General features: G+C 38.6%; 1 protein-coding gene across 2 annotated transcripts in view; it reads left to right on the top strand.

Annotated features, from left to right (window-relative positions):
• TEC (tec protein tyrosine kinase) overlaps positions 1-12,277 on the top strand; it is a 34,008-nt gene extending 21,731 nt beyond the window's left edge. The window contains exons 4-17 of one of the 2 annotated variants that reach the window (XM_005415483.2): positions 389-517; positions 1,891-1,931; positions 2,402-2,580; positions 3,519-3,584; positions 5,309-5,363; positions 5,527-5,606; positions 6,143-6,276; positions 7,073-7,147; positions 7,846-8,017; positions 8,180-8,396; positions 8,932-8,996; positions 9,912-10,030; positions 10,374-10,531; positions 11,176-12,277. In XM_005415483.2, the coding sequence (XP_005415540.1) occupies positions 389-517; positions 1,891-1,931; positions 2,402-2,580; positions 3,519-3,584; positions 5,309-5,363; positions 5,527-5,606; positions 6,143-6,276; positions 7,073-7,147; positions 7,846-8,017; positions 8,180-8,396; positions 8,932-8,996; positions 9,912-10,030; positions 10,374-10,531; positions 11,176-11,253 (1,568 nt within the window). In that variant the 3' untranslated portion in view covers positions 11,254-12,277. The remainder of the gene's footprint in view (positions 1-388; positions 518-1,890; positions 1,932-2,401; positions 2,581-3,518; positions 3,585-5,308; positions 5,364-5,526; positions 5,607-6,142; positions 6,277-7,072; positions 7,148-7,845; positions 8,018-8,179; positions 8,397-8,931; positions 8,997-9,911; positions 10,031-10,373; positions 10,532-11,175) is intronic. The other variant, XM_031063144.1, reaches the window with a different exon arrangement.
• The last annotated feature ends 7,065 nt before the right edge of the window (positions 12,278-19,342 follow it).

Below are 19,342 nucleotides of genomic sequence, written 5' to 3'. Positions count from 1 at the left end.
TTTCCCTCCAGAACACTGTTTGTAGATGAATTTGAGTCACTTGCAACAGCAACAAAGGAGGAGGCAGAGCTCCCAAAGCCTACAGAGCTGCCTGACTGATCCCAGTGGTGCGGGGTCTCCTTTCACTGATGCACCAAACCCCTGCTAGGATGGTTGGTGTAAGGGGGGAGTATGGCATACCCTTCTGGAATAAAGTTACCACCTTAAACATATCCTCTGTGATTGTTTTATCACCTCCATGTAAACTTGCAAGAAGAGAAGCCATGCTAAAGTAAGGGCAAGCAAAGATTAAGCCTCATGTTAAAGATATTGTAATATGTATTAAAAATTACCCTCTTGCAGACTTTGTTTTTGTATCTTTCAATATATGCTCTTTTTCTTCTTGTAGAAATAAAGAACAACAGCAATATAATGGTAAAATATCATCCTAAATTCTGGACAGAGGGAATTTATCAATGCTGTAGGCAGACAGAAAAATTAGCACCTGGCTGTGAAAAATATAGTCTTTTTGAAAACAGTAAGTACACACGTTTTCTTATGAAGTTCTTCTGGCATATTTTTCTGCATTTTTATGTGATTCTGTCATCACACCTGAGTGCCCTGGGTATTAGGCAAATTTATATAGCAGAGTCAAAAAGTAAGACAAAAATAATTACCAAGCATTCTGTAAAAAATAGAAAAGCCAGCAAAATGTCCTTGCAAAAAAGAAAAAAAAAAGTTTAGATAAATCTGAAAGGAATTATTGAAGTTGCTGAATTTCATTTGTTTTTTTTTCTCCCATTTGAAACTTGTTTGACCAAGTGTTTACCTTAGACTGAGGATAAAACCTTATGGTAAAAAGATTCAGCTACAAATCTTGCCAGCTGTTCAGTTACTTATTTAAACCTCTGCATAGCCATGTGAAAGAATAATAACTGCATTACATTCAGTGTTCCTACACCAAGCTAAAATGATACAAGAAGATTTAATATATTTAAAGACACTGGACTGAATTTCCTCAGAGGTTTGTAAATGCCCCTGTGCTGAACCTGGATGAGCTGTGACTTTTTCCATCCTCCAGATTGCAGGTTCTGCTGATTCAGCAGTGGATGCTGTAGTGTGTGCTGCTGTGGCACTGCAATATTGTCCAACAAAGGAGCTAGTAATTATTCAGTCCTTGATTTAAGGAAAGTTCTGTTGTAGGGAAAGAAATGGAGCCATTTCTTATCTCCCAGTTAAATCCGTGGCACCCAGTGATTTCTTATGTCTGCACAGGCAGTCAGGGGGACCTGGGGATTTCTTAGCATTAGATGACTTGCAGAATAAACAGGGCCTCATGGCTGATCTGATTCAGCAAAGTGAAAAGCATGACCTATAGCTCAATGTTTTAAATGCATGAAGAAAGCATTGCAGGGGGAAAAAAATTTGGATCTGAGATATGTAATAGGAAAATACCTACAACTGTTATGCATTATTTAGCAAGGCAGGGGTCAGGAGCTTATGTATTTTAAAAGGGCAGATATTAATACTAACAGACTTAGGTCATCATGCTGACAAGAACACAGCTTCATTTTCCTATGCCTTTTTCATCTCTAGCCCTTTTTTATTTCTCATAAATTTTTGCATCTGAGGACTTAAGAGTTCTCTGTGGCATGCTCTGGTGTGGCATAGATGTTGCCAAATCTATGGTCAGTGTAACCTGCTGGCTGATTTAGGATGTTTTTGCAAGAGTATTTAATCACTTTTCCTATAGCTTAAATGGAGTTGTCTTTGCTTTCTGAATATCTAAGGCATACTGAAGGCTTGTTAAGATATTCAAGCCCTGAATTTCTGAATCTGAAATTTAAACCTTTTATTTAATTTTATAATTTATAGCTAATGAATAAATCCTCGCCTGTGCTTTGTTTCTAGATGTAATGAGATTGTCCTCTTCGATGCCAGAAAAAAGTGCGGTAGGTAGAATCTTTAAAATATTGAATAGATAATTACTGCTTTTGAAAAGGTGCTTACATTTCTCAAAATGCTTGCTGTATCCTGGAGCAAAGGTCTATTTCTGGATGCATCAATTGGCAACATGCTCTATCTCAGGGTGAAAAAAATCCTACTGAAATTTAGCTGCATCTGTTAGCTGTGTCTGTACTGCTGGTGGAAGAGGTGGGCAAAAAGCAAATGCCAGCCAGCTTTGCTCTGTACTGGCAGCTGCAGGGCTGCAGCACAAACCAGCCCCATGGGTGGCACCTGCATGGTTTGCCTCCCCAGCCCCAGCTGCCCCCCAGGCCATCACAGGCCTAGCCCAGCTTTTGCCTCTGGGATGCACTGGTGGGATGGTAAGGGTGAATGGGGCGGGAAGAGGGGGCAGCGTGGGATGATAATGATAATTTATAATGGTGATGATAATTTAATGATATTGTGTTGTTTTCAGAGAAGGCCTCCACCACCTGTTCCTCCAGTTGAAGAAAATGGGAATGAGGAGGAGATAGTGGTAGCAATGTATGACTTTGAACCTACAGAACACCATGATTTAAGATTAGAGAAAGGTGAAGAATATACAGTGATTGAGAAGAATGACATTCATTGGTGGAAGGCGAGAGACAAATATGGGTAAAAACGAGTTCCTTATGTTTTGTTATAAAGTTCATAAATCTATTTTCATATTATAGATGTTTATATTTACTATGTATCAACAAATAACTGCATTAGACTCTACATTAGGCCCAAGCTCCGAAATCTCATCCATGTATTCTAATGCAGAAACCAATTTTTAAAAGGGCAGTACTCAATAGATAGATTGTGGGACCCAAGTGCAAAGACAGTTGCAGAACTGGAAGCCTTTCCAATCCTGTCTACTTTCCAATTTTATAGTTCCCCAATTAAAGCACCAGCCAGCCTTTAAATCCTCACTAGACTGGTAAAGTATTCCCACTTCCCTGGGGAACATCTCATTAGGGAGCAATATGTTTAACATTTATCTCAGCAGGCTCTAACTTCCAGACTTGAATAATCATCATTTTACTTAATAACTGGATCATTAGGGACAATCTTTGACTAAGTTGAGAGAGAATTGCAGTGAGATACTGTAATGACTACAGCTTCACATTCCCTGTATTAGAATTTTCCCTGCGGTTTCAAAGATGAAAGTTTTCATATTTCAATATTTATCAGGTTCCTGTTGCCATATGTTATGGATAATTGTGAGTTATCAGGTTGTGCCAGGCTCCACACATATTTCCCCTGACTGACTGGGACTTCTGAGTGCAGAAGAGTGACAGAGCAGCAGAGAGTTTCTCACTTGCCTTCATCCTTTCTGCTGGTTTTCTTGGACACTTCAGCTGCCCATGACACTTTTCTAGGGGTGCTGAAAGTTAATGTGGAAATGCTGATGCAGAAAATTAGTTTCTGAATAATCAGTAGTAGAGTGGGTGGGTCAGTAATTAATAAATTACATTGAGAGCTCTGGTATTAGCAGAATGAAACAACTATCTTCTAGGCATGCAATTTTACATGTTTTCACTCAGCTGATATATTCTATATTTTTTTAGAAAACAAGGATATATTCCAAGCAACTATGTAACAGGAAAGAAGTCCAACAACCTTGATCAATATGAGTAAGTGAATGCTTGAATTAAAATCTGGAGTATCATGAAATGAAACTTATGCTTCAAGAATGACAATGTATTTTTAGCATTTTGAAAGCAACAGTTGGTAGCACCTAGAGGTTAAACTTAAACAACTGAAATAGGCATATATTTTTTCAGATTCTCCTCATTGATTTTGTTGGGATTTATAATGTAGAGTCAAGTCAGCGAGGCAGCCATCAGCCTGTGGTATTTAGGCTATCATGGTTAAAGCAAAATTCCCCTCTTAATTCTCTGGTAGACAAAGGGAAACTTTGAAGGAAATTTACCCATTTTAAGTGTGCTAAATATTGTTTTAATAGTAAAGTGACATGTCTGTCCAAAGTTTGTAGCAGTGAACAGCAGAGGAGAAAACAGTGGAAGTCACTCCAAATAAACATAAAAGATTGGATATTTTTGAAGCTCTAGTTTTCAAGAAAATATGCAATTCAATGCATTTCAGATTTCAATGTAACTTAACAGCTATAAATGTCTAGCTTTTTTTTTTTTAATCCTTTTTCCAGTTTATGTTTAATTAGGGAGTACTTATTTAAGAACATCTGAGTAAAATTTAACATGATAGTCTCCAAACCTGTTCTTGATGCTCAGACATCATTATAGGATAAACTGCTATGTCTGAGAATTTAGGACATACTTCATGTGATAAAATGGAGCTGTAAGAAAATAATAAACAAAACCAAATTTCAAAGTTACATTAGCAGCTCCAAAACTTTACACTCGGCTACATATGGCTCCTACTTGCCATGTTTTGACAGAAGACAGAATTTCATCTGGGATTTTGCCCTTAGCTTGACTAGAGGGAATTCTTTGTTGCTTTCTCATCTTAGGAACTCTTGCTAAGAGCTGTGCTCAGCTCTGGGCTGGGCTGCAGGGCTGGCAGAAAGGGAAGGAAGGAACTGCCTTATCTGGTCCAGCCACTTTGTGCTTTTACCACCTTAGGGCCAAAATTCTGAGTCTCTGTGCAGTCCAGGGAGCATTACTCCAGGTCATGTACCAACTGCAAGAAACCACTGTCTCTTGAGCAGGCACAATCTGATTAAAGGCTGCTGTGCCACTTCCCTACTTCGTTACAGAAATAACAGCACAGCTCAAAACAACTGCACCACACCATTTGCAAACTGCCTGGTTTTCCTTCTTTTGTTATTCTCTGTGACTGCCTGACATGCTGGTGTTTCTGTAGCTGCTTTAACCTGCCCGTGCAGCACAGAGCTCAGAGATGTGCAGCCATGGCACTTAATTCAGAGTTTCAGCTTCCCCTGTGCTAGGTGGGTTGTCCCTGGGAGCCCAGAGGTGTGGGGGTACTGAATGGCAGAGCAGTCTGGCAGCAGCTCCACGGGTGGTTTGACTGGTGTGCAGGCAGCTGCTTCCCAGGGCTGCCAGCCTTCCCCTTGGGCTGCTCTTCACAGCAACTGCTGCCATCAGCCTAGATGTGTTTGACAAGTGCTTTTTCCAAAAACTTACATCAGTTCCCTGAGTTTACTGGGCTTTTGTGGGATGGATTTGTTTCAGGGCTTTTTTATGGGACAACTGCAGAGTGTAGTAGAAACTTATTTTTGCATGTTATCAAAGGTTCAATTCTTGATCTTCATTTATCATAAAATTATTTAATCTTCAGCTTCATAATACTTTGCTTAAAGCATTTTAGGTAAATCATGCACCTTGGGGAAGTTTTATTTACTGATGTTGTGTTACAGGTGGTACAGCCGAAACCTGAACAGAAGCAAGGCAGAGCAGCTCCTCAGAAATGAGGTGAGCAAATCAGCCTGGCAGTATCAGCTGTGAAATTCACTTTAAATAGCTTCTTTAGTTAAAGCAGAGGCTTATTTTGGCAAGTGCATATCCTGGAACCAAGTGAAAGAATCACCTAACTTAAAACCAGTTGCTCAAAACTGTCAATGTGCTTGTGTTTTAGGATAAAGAAGGTGGTTTTGTGGTGAGAGACTCCAGTCAGCCTGGCCTGTATACTGTTTCCCTTTACACAAAATTTGGAGGGTGAGTTTCTGTGGCTTCTCTGCACACCTTGTCTCATCTGAATCTGTTTGTATCTGTGTCCAAATTCATTGGCTGGGGGAAAGCCAGGAGAAGGCTCAATAAAGGAACAAGGGCTGCTGTGATAGAAAAGACAGGTGACTAAAATGAACTTCTCAACTCCATGGTTAGCTCCCATTTGGTTTAATCCAGCATAGACCTTAACCCCCAACCACAGGAGGAGGTTTTGCTCTCCCACCCATTTGGTCTCTTCTCTCCTGCCAGCCTGCATTCGTGTCTGCATGTGTGAGCTGGTCTGGTGAGCTCACTGGGCTGAAAATTAACCTTTTCTGGGTTAATCTTCAACTTGGTTTGAGCAATGAAATGAAGGCAAGTTTCCAGTGCTTAGGATATTTGATATTCAAGCTGTTCCCAAAGCGTGTGGTGCTCTGTAGCCGTGGTCCTTTCAGTTTACTTTTCCTTGTCAATGTGCTCCTCTTCAAATATTCACCACAAAGGACATGATATTATTACTAATTGTTATTGTAATTTTTTTCCAGGGAAGGTTCATCAGGAATAAGACACTATCATATAAAAGAAACAGTGACGTCACCAAAACAGTACTACCTCGCAGAAAAACATCTCTTTAACTCCATTCCAGAAATAATTGAATATCACAGCCATAATGCAGCAGGTAGATGGATTGGATTCTTTCTATCACTCAAGGTTGATTTGTAAAGGAGCTTGAGACATTTTATTGTTTTAATGAAATTTTGGGGGGTTTTGTGGATCCTTCCTTTCTAGGGAAGCCATGAAACACTGCAGCTTCACATTATTTACAGTAATTTGAAAGGTTTTGTGTATATATGTATATGGTGTATAAAATGTTACTGCCCCAGAGTAACAGAAGAATAGTTGTATCAAGTCAGGAAAAATTGTCCCCTTAGCTCCACGTTGTGCTTCTTTCAGCTGCCTGTAACCCACAGTAGATGGATAGGGATAGTACTTTACCAGAACACTCTTCAGGCCCTACCTTTTTACCTGCTGGTCACTGCCACTTGAAATAATCTAACCTTCCCATACAGCAAACAGTTGAGGAGAACAATAATATGTTGTTTAGAAAATCCCTACTCCAGATCCATAGCTGATGGCTGATGCTGGTCTCTGCCCTCTGTATGATGGAATGGGGAGAGGGTAGGAATTGGGTTCAAGGCACAGATATTAATACTTCTTTTTTCCAAGTCTGGTCTGTGCATAAATCTCACTCAAGAGCTATAATTTCCAGATCTTTACATCAAACTCAGACGGCTCAGCATTTCCTGATGACGTTCTGGAAAACACACCCCAAAAACATACTCCCGCTTTTCAGTTATTATAACTGTTTTTTCTACATATTCTTAATTGGAGTCTGCAGTGAACAAGAGGCTGAGTTGCTGCCTGGTGCTGTTTCAGAAGTAAACTGTGTCTCTTGAATTGTCATTGAACCTCAGGTCTCGTTACCAGGCTGCGTTACCCGGTGACTCCAAAGAGGACGACAGCACCCACAACGGCAGGATTCAGCTATGGTGATTGCCTGTTATCTTCATCTGCACTTATTCTAATGATTTTATGTATGCTGAGATGCTGCAATACTTTCTAAAAGTTTTGGAAAGATCTGATTCTGTGCTGTGATTGGCTATATGAACTTACACTGGTCCAAGCTGTACTTTCAAGACCCTTGCACAGAGTATCAGCATGCAGAGGCACCATGTGCCACTGGTGCTCCAGGGGAATTTGGTCTTTTCCTCCATGCTTTCTGCCATGAATATCTTGAGCTCTGCCAGAGAGCTGTACTTTTGGTTCCTTCATTAGTCTCCAGACTTCTGACTCAAACTTGACCCTTTGATCTTTGTTGAGAGGTTACTGTTTTAAAATATAAATTTAGAATGGCCATTTTTCAAGTGTGGTTATGTGAGCAACTTCTTTACGTTGGCAAAACTTTGTGGTGGCATTTTGTTGAATTCAAATCTGATAGTATCAGTATGTAATTACTGGCCTTAGGAAAGTTTGAATTTTGACTTCTGTGTTAGTCAAGAGCTGCTTAAAGGTCATGTCGACCTAAAAGTTTGTTTTGTGATATACAGAAGTATTCAATTTTCAAGTTAATTCTCAGACATTTTCTACGTAAATTCCTTAATTTGCTACTATTCCAGTTTCTCTTTCCTCTTCCTTATCCTCTACCAGCTCAGTAGGTTCCTTAACTGTTTGTTAACTGGTTTTACAGAGAAGTGGGAGATCAACCCCTCAGAACTGACCTTCATGAGGGAGCTGGGGAGCGGTCTGTTCGGCGTGGTGCGCCTCGGGAAGTGGAGGGCGCAGTACAAAGTGGCCATCAAGGCAATTCGGGAAGGTGCCATGTATGAAGAGGACTTCATTGAAGAAGCTAAAGTAATGATGTGAGTTGTGTGCTTGGCACTTTGATTTCCAGTCCTAGGCCTCTGATGCTCTATACTGATTATAAATAAACTCTGGGGGAGGTGGTATTTCTGCAGTTTTGTGTGCTGGAGAACTAGCACTGGGTGGAGGAAGTAATAACGCCATGATCTCAATCTTTTCAGGAAGCTAACACATCCTAAACTAGTTCAGCTGTATGGTGTGTGCACACAGCAGAGGCCCATTTACATTGTGACAGAGTTCATGGAGCATGGCTGCCTTCTCAACTACCTGAGACAAAAACGGGGAGTTTTGAGTAAAGACACTCTGCTTACTATGTGCCAGGATGTATGTGAGGGAATGGAGTATCTGGAGAGGAACAGCTTTATCCACAGAGACCTGGTAACATCCCATAAGGCAATACAGTCCTCTTTGAAATTTTTATTTTTGAATGTACCTATTCCTTTTTGACATGGTCTGTTGGTTTACAACTGCTTCTGTTCTTGCAGAAAATTGAGTGGATGAAGTTGGCTCTTTATGGTCTAGTCAAGTCTATAAAACTGCTCTGTACAAAAAATCATGAGAGATTTTTCTCTCCCAAGAAAATGGAATAAAATCTCTCTGAAATATTTATAAATAGTAGCAATTTGTGCTGATATAACAGCCTATCTCTTTTCTGTATTGGTGCCATTTTCATGACACATTAATCCCTTGAGGTGATAATTTTTTCCTGTTTATCTTTTACACAATAGTGTAGTTGTGAAAATGGTGCTATCAAGAGGAGATGCACATGTACTTTTTATAATGAGAATACACCACTGAACGCGGTAAATGGCTTAGCTTGCTAAGCAATGAATACAAAGACATGATTAGATTGCTGTAATTTGTCTGCAAGAGACTCCAAGTTTTCATCCAGCTCTAACCATTCCCATTGCAGGCTGCCAGGAACTGCTTGGTGAGTGACTCAGGAGTGGTCAAAGTCTCGGATTTTGGAATGACAAGGTATGCGTGAGTGTGCAAATGCACTTATGGAGATTTGGGAAAATTCACCTAAGCCTTGTACTTAGCCCAAAGGCAACACAGACCAAGCAAAATTGCATACTAAAATGATCTTTTTTGACCTCTTCTTTTTGGTTTTTTGGGGTTTGTTTTGCCTTTTTCTTTTTAGTTCTCTTGCTGGTTCTGTGTTGATTTCCTTACTCATTTAAAAAAAGACAGCGTTTGTGTTTCAGAGAGCAGAGCTGCTGCAATGATAATAGTTAAACTGTGTTTTGGTAAATAGATGCTAGTAAGAGGCTGTTCAGTGAGTTTGGGATTCTCTTGGGATAGATGTTTCAGAGTTGTGCTGGCTAAAGGGCTGGGAGATGCTGAGATCTGGAGGTGGGTTAATTTCCTGCCATTGTTAGTGCCTGTGTGGGTGATGTGTTGGTGAGGCAGTGGTGGGAACAGCTCTTCCAAGAAAGGTGTTAAAGCACAGTGGTTTGACTGTTGCCACATCACTGTGTTGCTAAGTTTCTATGTCCCCTGACAACTGAACTCAGACTGGCTGGTGAAAAACAGAACATGAAATTTCTGCTTTTCCCTCATTTTCTCTCATAATACAGGCATTTAACTAGCAGTTGGCCTACACCTGTGTTGTATAGCTAATAAATCACAAGAAAGGACTCTGGGGTAATATAAAAAATGAACCAGAGTCGTGGCTGAAGCAGTAGTACTGCCCCAGGGAAGCTATTTTTATCTTGTGATGCTAATGTCCATGGCCATTAGGTGGCAATATGAGCTTCTAATACTCCAATCCAAAGCTAAATTAAAATTTGCAGGTTTGGAGACTGACAGAAGGATATCAGGATATCATGTCTCTCTCTTTTTTTTTTCCTTTTTTTTTTTTTTTTTTGTGTGTGTGTGTGTTTTTTTAAGGTATGTCCTTGATGACCAATACACAAGTTCTTCAGGGGCTAAATTTCCTGTGAAATGGTGTCCCCCAGAAGTCTTTAATTACAGCCGATTCAGCAGCAAGTCAGACGTCTGGTCATTTGGTAAGATATTCATCATGGAAAGAAGATGTATTTTTTATATTTTATCAGTAGCAGTTAAGCTCTGGTTATTGGGAAGGATTCAGATATCTGAGAAGAAGCTCAGAGAAAACATTTGCCGTGGTTTTATTAGTGATAAAGTTCCACAGACACATTTAATTCTGTTATTCATTAAAACCCATGCTACTAGAATAACACATTTTCAGTGATGACACATGTGAAAAGTGTCTAGAATATGGATCTCAAACTATTTATCTATCAGAAAGCCTGAGTCCAAGGCTCAAAATAAACACATATGTTTAATGAAGACATATGTTTAAGAAGTTACTTTTTTTTTTTCCCCCAGGTGTTTTAATGTGGGAAGTATATACAGAAGGAAAAATGCCTTTTGAAAAAAGCTCCAACTATGAAGTGGTAACAATGGTTAGCCAAGGACATCGCTTGTATCGGCCCAAACTGGCCTGTAAGCAGATGTATGAAATGATGATGATGTGCTGGCAGGAGGTATATCTTTATATCTTAATTTTTTTTTTGTCTTTGAATTGAAATAAAGGTTGATCTAGAAACAGTAGTTATCTTCTCTAGGGCAGCATTCTGAGTGCATCCAGGTCTCAGCTATTCATGTGCAACTGAACTAGAGCTCTGATAAGTTAAAACATTGAAGAAATTTCTATGAAATGAATGAACTGTCAGATTAAGTATGTGAAGGCATTTAGCAACAAAATTAAATCATTTCTTATTTCAGAGGTCAGAAAATAAAGCTGATATAAAGAAGGCATCAGAGAATGACACCCAAAATTCTTAGGAGCATGAACAACTTGCATAAAGAAAGATTGGAGCTGTTTATTGGGGAAGGGTGGGAATGGGGAAGAAAAATAAAAAAGGTGTAATACTATGCAAAATAATGAATTATATAAAGAGTGTAGTCCAGCAACACCTATTTATGCCTTTTTCAAAGCATAAAGAAAATTGTTGCTTACTGAGATTGTGGCACATCCCAAAATCTAGACAAGGAAATATTTTTACATTTAATACCTAATGAAATGCTAAATTCCTCACCAAAGAATGGTGATATGTCTAGTAATTTATCAAAATCAACACAGTTTTATTCATTTCTGATCACAGCTGTGCATGCTTTTTATTTTTAGAAACCAGAGGAACGCCCGACTTTTGAAGAGTTGCTTCATGCAATCATTGACATTGCAGAGGGTGAAGATGCTTTTTGAAAAAAGGCAACAGCAGCACAAGCAGAGAAAATAAGGCACTTCCCAGAGATATGTGCCTTCCTAGTTTCTTTTTAAGAACTTGATCCTGTAAGCTGTTGGGTGCTGCTAAATAAACAATGTGGGGAACCTGTAATATCTGATGCACTCCAGAACAAGGAGAGTGTTCCATTATGTTGGGAAATGAGCAAAGTATCTTCAGCAATATTAGCAATCTCTGTATTTTCTCTGCAAAGTCAGCATAGCTGTCAAGTTCAGCTCTTAAAGGAGGGAGAAGATGTGGCCAGAGGCCAGGAACCTCATTTGTATTTAGTGGGTTGGGTTCATGTACATACAGTCCATGTTTCTGGGTTTCTCTTTACATGGGCAGTAGCATTAGTAGTGATTTGCATGCTTAAAAATGGAAGGTATCTATAAATGGCTTTTTACTGACACTGAAATGTTTCCAGGGATTCTCCAGAAACATTATTTTTCTTGGTTGATGGGTGTTTATCAAGACGATGAAATGCACCTCTTTCATTTGCACACAGTAAGTTGTTACCAGCTCAGTTTAGCATAACACTCTAAAAGCTGTGCTTCATGAGCCATGGTATGCCTGGAGTCATTGTAAAGTTGGTTTACCAGAGACCTCCCATGCTTAGTCTTCATGTTACTAATGAAAAATAAGTCAAGATTCAGCACAACTGGCTGTGAGTGAACCATAGTACCATGTTTTGGATTAATTATAAAATTATTTATATGCTGTATGTACTGTAAATATATAAATGGAATGCATTTATTTATATAAAGTGGGGGGGTTTGGTGTTGAAATGTTCAAGCAAAAATTTGTCCTTAATTGTCCTGCACTTAAACACACAATTCTATATGGGGGCTGTAAATGAAAGAAATTCTTGAATGTGTTTAAGATGGCTCGTGTTTCTGTCTGTTGTCTGTACATACAGTGATCTAACCTTTCTGTTCATAACAGAAGATATCATACTGCATGTGTGTGTAAATAAACTGAATGTTAACTATTGTTTGGAACAAACTAATTTGTAGCCTATAATTTACTGAACTAATTGTTCACATGAATATGGCATTATGGTAGTGCATGTATATATATGTATATATGGATATATAGATATGTACATATATAGATATATACACTTTGGTGTGTATATACACTCTCTCTTTATATATATATATATATATATATATGGTAGAATGATTACATATTTAAATGAATTTGGCTGTGGAGGGATGGAATGTAAGAAAATAAAGATTGTGCAGAGGAGTTGCAGCTATACTAATCACCAAAGATTAGGAACAGGCCTGCCCTTAATAGGCCACAGCTGTGTCCAATAAGAAGAGGAGTGCTACAGAAGAGTGGGTTAGCTGGGTGAGGGGAGAGTTGGAGTATGTTGGCTGTGCTGTGCAGAGAGTTGGAGTATGTTGGCTGTGCTGTGAGGAAGAAGGAGTTAGTGCTTTGAAGAGTTGCCCATGAGAAATCACTAAGAAGGTATGGGACTTTTGTAATATGATGACAACATTTGGCCATGATGAAATGTTCAGCATTACCTGAACTCTCCTTAGAAGTTAAATGTCCTTCTGAGGCTAACATCTCCACGGTCTTACTGAAGCCTACTTCAGTGAACCTAACTTTGTAGGAGTGCATAAGGAGGACTATTTGTACTCCTGTTTCACTGTAGTCACCTTCTAAGGAGCTCTGTTAAATGTTTTCATTTTCTGTTGCTACTTGTGCTGTTGTGCCATGTGTAATAGCAAATAGATTGCACCAAAAGCTTTTTTTGCAAGTAGTCAGAGAGAAGTATCATGAATTTAATTTCCAATGAAGTTATTAAGAGTAACCATAGTTAGCTTAATATGTTCCATCCTTCTGGCATTGGAGTATTTCAGTAATCAATTTTAGAGATGTCCAGATTCCCACACTGCTTTGCTTAATGTTTGCCTTTATGTTCAAAAGGAGGAAACCTCCTCTTTCTTGAAAGAACTACTTTCCTTTTCCCATGCTATTCTATTGAAAAACTACCAGCTGCCAGAAAGGTTCAAATGCCTATTTTCATCATGACAAAGTCTCAGAAGATTATTCCAACCATGCAAACTAACTTGTCAAATTGCTGAGTCCAAAACCACTCTCCAATCAATACCAACAGCAAGCATTGTTGAAAGGGAAAATCTAGTAGAAAAAGTAATGGAGAAAGCAATGTGGAACATTTAAGGTAAGCCAAGCACATCTTTCCTTCCCTAACTGCTCCTTTGAACCTCACTTTCTTTTGAGATCCTCCAAAGTATGTTGCTGCTAACTCAACAACACATCATGTCATAAGTAATAATGTTTCCCTTAAAATCCAAATCAAGCTTAGGAAAATCAGTTTAATTGCTTGCAATGAACCTTAAGCCTATTTCTTTGTAATAATTAAATATTTATTATTAATTTATATTATAAAACACACCCTAATTGTGTGAAGGTGTGGCAGCAGTTTTCTCAGTGGGATGGGTGCTTTGAATATGACCCTTTCTCCTGCCTCTTCCCAGTACCTGAAGATAATTTCTGCCTACTTGGTATTGGGCTTGATACTTGGGATGTCAGGAACTCTGAGGCACCCAGTTTCTAGATGAATTCATTTTTTTTAGTTGAAGGTAGCCTTAGGTGGCTAATTTTAGAAAGGATCAGAACTCCTCTGGAGGCAGCTGTGTTGCTGACTCTCCTGGTATCTTCAAAGGCAGGCTGAAATGCTGTAGCATCCTTTCTTCTGGATGAGCTCAGTCATCCTTAAGCTACTTCAGCCCTTCCTCCCATTTTCTCCCATTTTTATTATAACTGAATTCTGTCAGATGTTGGGGTCAAAAATCCATTTGAACAAAACCATTCTGTGATTTATATTTGCTGTGGGTCTTTTACTTTTTAAAAAAAAACTAGTTAGACCTAGTGGTAACAGTTTAATAACTTTTTTTTTTGCTATAAAATGTTTGATACTAGACCATTTTTTCTCCTTCTACTTTGTTTGGGTCTTTTTTTTTTAAATAAAAGGTGAGTAGGCGTGGTCAAGCAATATTTGTGGTTTACCATGCTTCGTATCAGAGCAAAGAGCTCAGTTTGGGCTGTTTTACTGGCACAGCTGATGAAGGGAGGTTTGCATTTTCATTTTAATATAAACGGATAACCAGACATGATTCTTTCTACCTGTAAGTAAACTTGGCTGCATATTTTGATTTTGTAGTTTTGTTTTGTGCAACAGCAGTGTACTTAGCAAATGAAGTATTTAGATATTGCCATAAAAATATGAATCTACTTTCTCTTGCACTGCTAAGGGGATCTCTGTTAAGACTGCTTGTCTTGACTTTCAAAATTAACACACAAATATTAATCCATAGTACCATGGATTTAGCAAAGCAACTGATTTTACATATACATAGGGAGATATTTCCAAATACTGTTCTTAACTTGTGAAGTGCATAGACATGGACAGAGTTTGGTAGAACTAAACCTATCTTTCCTTGGAGTAGAGTTAACTCACAGGAAAGACAGGAAGCCTCAGCTTGCACACATCTAAAACTGAAAGCTTGTCTTTTTAAATTATTTTAGAAGCAAACTATACTGTGGCTTTCTACCAGGTTATTGATTTTTGTAGTAATGTTGAAAACTGATAGATTAGACCAGGAGGCACACTGTGTTACAGCAAAGTTTAGGTGAGTGAAGCTGACTTTGTAGTGTTGAACACAATTCAACCTTCTGCTCCATTGCAAGAGCTTCTAGCAAAAAATGGTGGAAGAGTGCAAACCTTAGATGTGGACCATAGTGTCTTCAGTGTTAGTAGTGCTTTGGGAACTGATTCAGAAAAAGGGATTTTCTTCTCCAATGAAAAAAATGGTGAAATAGCAAAGTTATAAAATGCAAATGATAAAAATTAATTTATAACTTGTCGCTTTTGTCTTTGATGTTACTTCCCTAATGCTGCCATTTACAGTGAGAAACAACTGAGGATGGGAGGAAGATTGCACATACATGTGTGAATTTGCCATGTACACAGACAACATTATCAACCCAAAGTGTACTCTGGGTGTTGTGGGACTGTATCAGGCCACAATGTGTTTTCACTCTACCTTCTCTGTTCTCATGGCACTCTCTTTAAGCTGCTTAAGCAAATGGCTGTTCCTGACAGCTGACCCATCTCTTTCTTCTTCCTCTTGCATCTCATCTGCTCTGTTGTGCACAGATAAATTTATTTCCAGGACTCAAAAGTTGGTTATCAAAATGTCAGCTGTACATTTTTAGGCTGAGTATTTGTCAGATTAGCTTCAACACTGGTTTCCTAGTGTTTTTACTTTAGCCAGATGCTTCTCATGCCATGGTTATTTCTTGTTTTGAAACAGAGCCTCCTAATAGGTCTGATGTACAGAACTGTCATGGCTCTGTGCTAGTGCTGGGATTTGTGTTTGCTTGCCTGTCATTGGGGAGATAATGTGACACTGCTTTATAAACAAATATCTTCCTCCTAAACTGCTCATTTCCAGAAAGAAAAAGACATGAACAGTGAAACACACTGTATTAAATAACTGGGTTATATAACTTGGTCTAAGGTGGCAAGCTTTCATCAAAAATTGCAGAAATGAGAAATTCTCTATACAGTTGAAGAAGGAAGATGGCAAGTTCTAGATTCAACACCTCAAATACTCTTCTTGTTTAATGTAAACCTAGGTTTTAAACTACTGAGTTTAGTTGTTCCATCATGATGTACCCTGAGGATCAAAGCAACGCGTGTGCATAGCTTATGTTGTGATAGAACTCAAGTGAATGTGGTCTGGAAGATTTAATGGGGCTGTGGGTGCTGGAGAAATCTTCCTTGGTATGGATTTAAAAGAAGCAAGATTTGATTACTTTTTTTTTTGTTTTTAATTTATGGGAAGCTTTTTGGTTAGGTAGGAAACAGAGAAGTGGAATCTAAAATAATTGTTAGCTCTATAAGTACTTTATTTTAACATACTTCAAAATTAATTTACTGTTAAAGATTATAGACTATTTCTTCCTCTTAGCCTGTATTTCTTTCCTGTGTCCTGTCCAAGCAGTCTGTAATTCATAACATGGCAAATCTAACTGGTCTCTCTGTTCTCTTCCAAATATGGAATCCAAAGTGTGATTTCCTTGCTGAAGCACAACTCTCAGTGATACCATCAGTGACTAATCTTTAAATTATGAACTCTTCAGTGTGGTTAACTTGAGCTGGGGACCAGGGGATCTAGGCCAGCTAATACATGATTCTAACACTCCTTGACAAGTCCAGTGTTTTACTTAGGAAAGTGTCCTTGGTGAAAAATCAAAGGAAATCAGATAGAATTGTTCCACTGATTTCAGGGATCTAGCAGAAGGGATAATCAAGAAGAAATGTTTTAAATGAGTAAATTCTGTTTTCAATGTATTTGTATTTTAAATTATAGCTTTTAAAAAATTGAAATACAGGAGTTTAAGTATTATAAGTCCTTCTTAGTTTTTCTGATGGATGTTGAGAAAAGAGAAAGGAAGGAAGAGCACAAGACATGAGAGTACGTGTGGGGGTGAGAAGTGTCAGGCAGGAAATGCCATCTTCCTGCTGCGTGACAGCGCACACTGCTGCATTGCCCTCAGCATCAGCATCTTCCTTGGCCACGAGGAGAGTTAAATCAAATTGAAGTTAAATCAAATTATTCACTCAGTGTATCAAAGCTTTCCCCATCTGTAGTGTTGGCCAAGTGTTCCTGAAACAGCATCACAGTTTGGGCCTACTTTCCAAAATAAGTTATGAACTTAATAAATATGAATTTAATCAGGAGGGAAAAGTGTAGTTCAAGAAGCTTACCAATGACCAGGGAAGATGTAAAATGCATAGATCAGTACATGAGTCTTTGCTTGAGAACTGAGATTCCAAGCCATCAGGTCAAAGCTTCTGGCCTTAAGTCAATTTAACTAAAGCAGGACTTAGCTCTGCAGAGCTGAAGGCCTTTCTCTATGGGCTTTGATAATGTTTCCTAGCAGCCTTGCCAAATTTCCAAACAGAAATGTACAGTTTGCACTGCATTAATTTACACTTGTACTAATTTCTACTGAATTAATTCCACAAATACTCTGGTAGGAGTAATGCAGGGACAAAAGAATTTCAGAAGTGACTGAGGTTGCTGAGAAAAGATGTATAGAGACAAATTAATTCTCAAATAACTGGAAATTATCTGCTTTAGGATGATATCTGCTGGATTGATAGGCTGTGATTTCACACTTAAAATACTCTACTACTCTACTGAACTTTGGTAGGACTGTGCAGTTTGTGCTGCTCCTCCAGACCCTACAATTCACTTCAGTGTGGTCTTGTCTGATCCATGGCCTTAATCTAATCTGAGCCTTAATTTACAGTCTGCAGAATTTATCATCTCCTATTTTTTCATCTCTGTTAGGTTACACACTCCACCCTTGGAAAAATTGTTCACCAAATGAAGCCCAGGAAGAAACATCATAATTACAGCTTCAACCTATGCCTTTTCTATGGTTTTATGGACAGGACAAGAGGCTAAATATTCAATATCATATATGCTTAGGGTATTTTTTAAAATGTCACACACAGTCATTTATTACTAATAGCTTTTAACACAGTAAAAGGAGGGGGTCAGACATAAAAATCATCCATTAACAAAACAAGTCTGAGATTCACTGAAGGCAAAAAGGATTCCTGACCTTACACTATAAATATGCTCAAATTACTGGGCTCATAAAGAAAACAAGCCAGAATTACACATCCATGGCATCTGTCTGAACCCCTTGTTTTCAAGCTAACAGGCAAATCTTTAAAATCTAATTAGAAGATTATTCTAGTGTTACAAAGAAAGTCTGCAGTGCTCTTTCTAACTATTTCTTGTAAATGTTTTATATGGAGAGCAAATAAACTGAAGAGAAATAATGTATTTAATTAGACTAGATGGTTCAATGAGAAGAAACAGACAGGTTTTCAAATATCATGTTCCTATTTGCAAATAATGACATAATTTATAGACATTGATTAAATTTCATGTCACTGGCTGAAATAAAAGAAACCCAAGAATTTTTGCACCCACAGTGTTCACTATTTATGAGACAGGTTTAAATGGCCAAGGGACAATTCAATGTACACTGGACAATTACACAGCAAATCAACTTCATTGACAATATCTTTTTAGTCTGGCTGCTTTGAAGAGAATTGTTGCTGTCAGCTGGCTTGGGTATTTTTAATTGCTGCATTTTTCACAGCTGTCACTGGAACTTTTATCAAACAATTGATGGCGTCTTCTGATTACTTGTCAGCCCATCCATTTCCCACACAATAGATTCTTCACAGGATTCAACAGTCTAGGGGAAACTTCACCATGACTTTCAAGACAGTCTAAACAAACCACTTATGAGACAGGGCTCTTCCAACTAAGAACTAGATTTGGTCTTATCATTGGGCATCCAACATTCTCACTTATTTTATTAGCACAAGATTTGCTATGCTGTGTACCTTCATAGGGCAAATAATTACATTTTCATTATGTGGTAAGACTGCTTAATGGTTTGAATGCTAAGATTGATACTCTTAGCACATTTGGCTTTCAGCTGGTAATAGGCAATGACAAAAAGTTTCACAGGACACTAGAAGGGATATCCTATTTATTCCAGGCTGGATTAGGTCATTAGGATCAACAATGGAAAAGTGCCATGAGGGCAAAACAAATAATGTGGAAGGAACTGGTGGGACTGCACAAAGAAATATCATTGAAATACAAAGCAGCACAATTCTGAGACCTTGGGAAGCCTATTTCAGATAAAAATCTGGGGCCTCTTTGCAAACTATGACACCTGTGGCAGAGAAAAATATGACACATTATAGTGGGATCTAAAGTTTGTGTTAGTGCAGCTGAATATGAGGGGAACCTTGTCTCTCCATCCCTGACTGTCATGCTTCTTAAAAGAAGAACCTGAGCCGGTCCTGCAGGTGCTGCTGCTGCCCTCCCACCTGCCCAGTGGTGACACTTCAGGGACCTGACCCAGTAAAAAGGGATTACCTGCCCTTTTAGCATCCTGTCTTGCCCAGTTTGAGATGAGATGAAGTGG

Source organism: Geospiza fortis, unplaced genomic scaffold, assembly GCF_000277835.1.
Source record: "Geospiza fortis unplaced genomic scaffold, GeoFor_1.0 scaffold40, whole genome shotgun sequence".
Taxonomy (NCBI): Eukaryota; Metazoa; Chordata; class Aves; order Passeriformes; family Thraupidae; genus Geospiza; species Geospiza fortis.
This window is presented reverse-complemented; position numbering and strand designations above follow the sequence as displayed.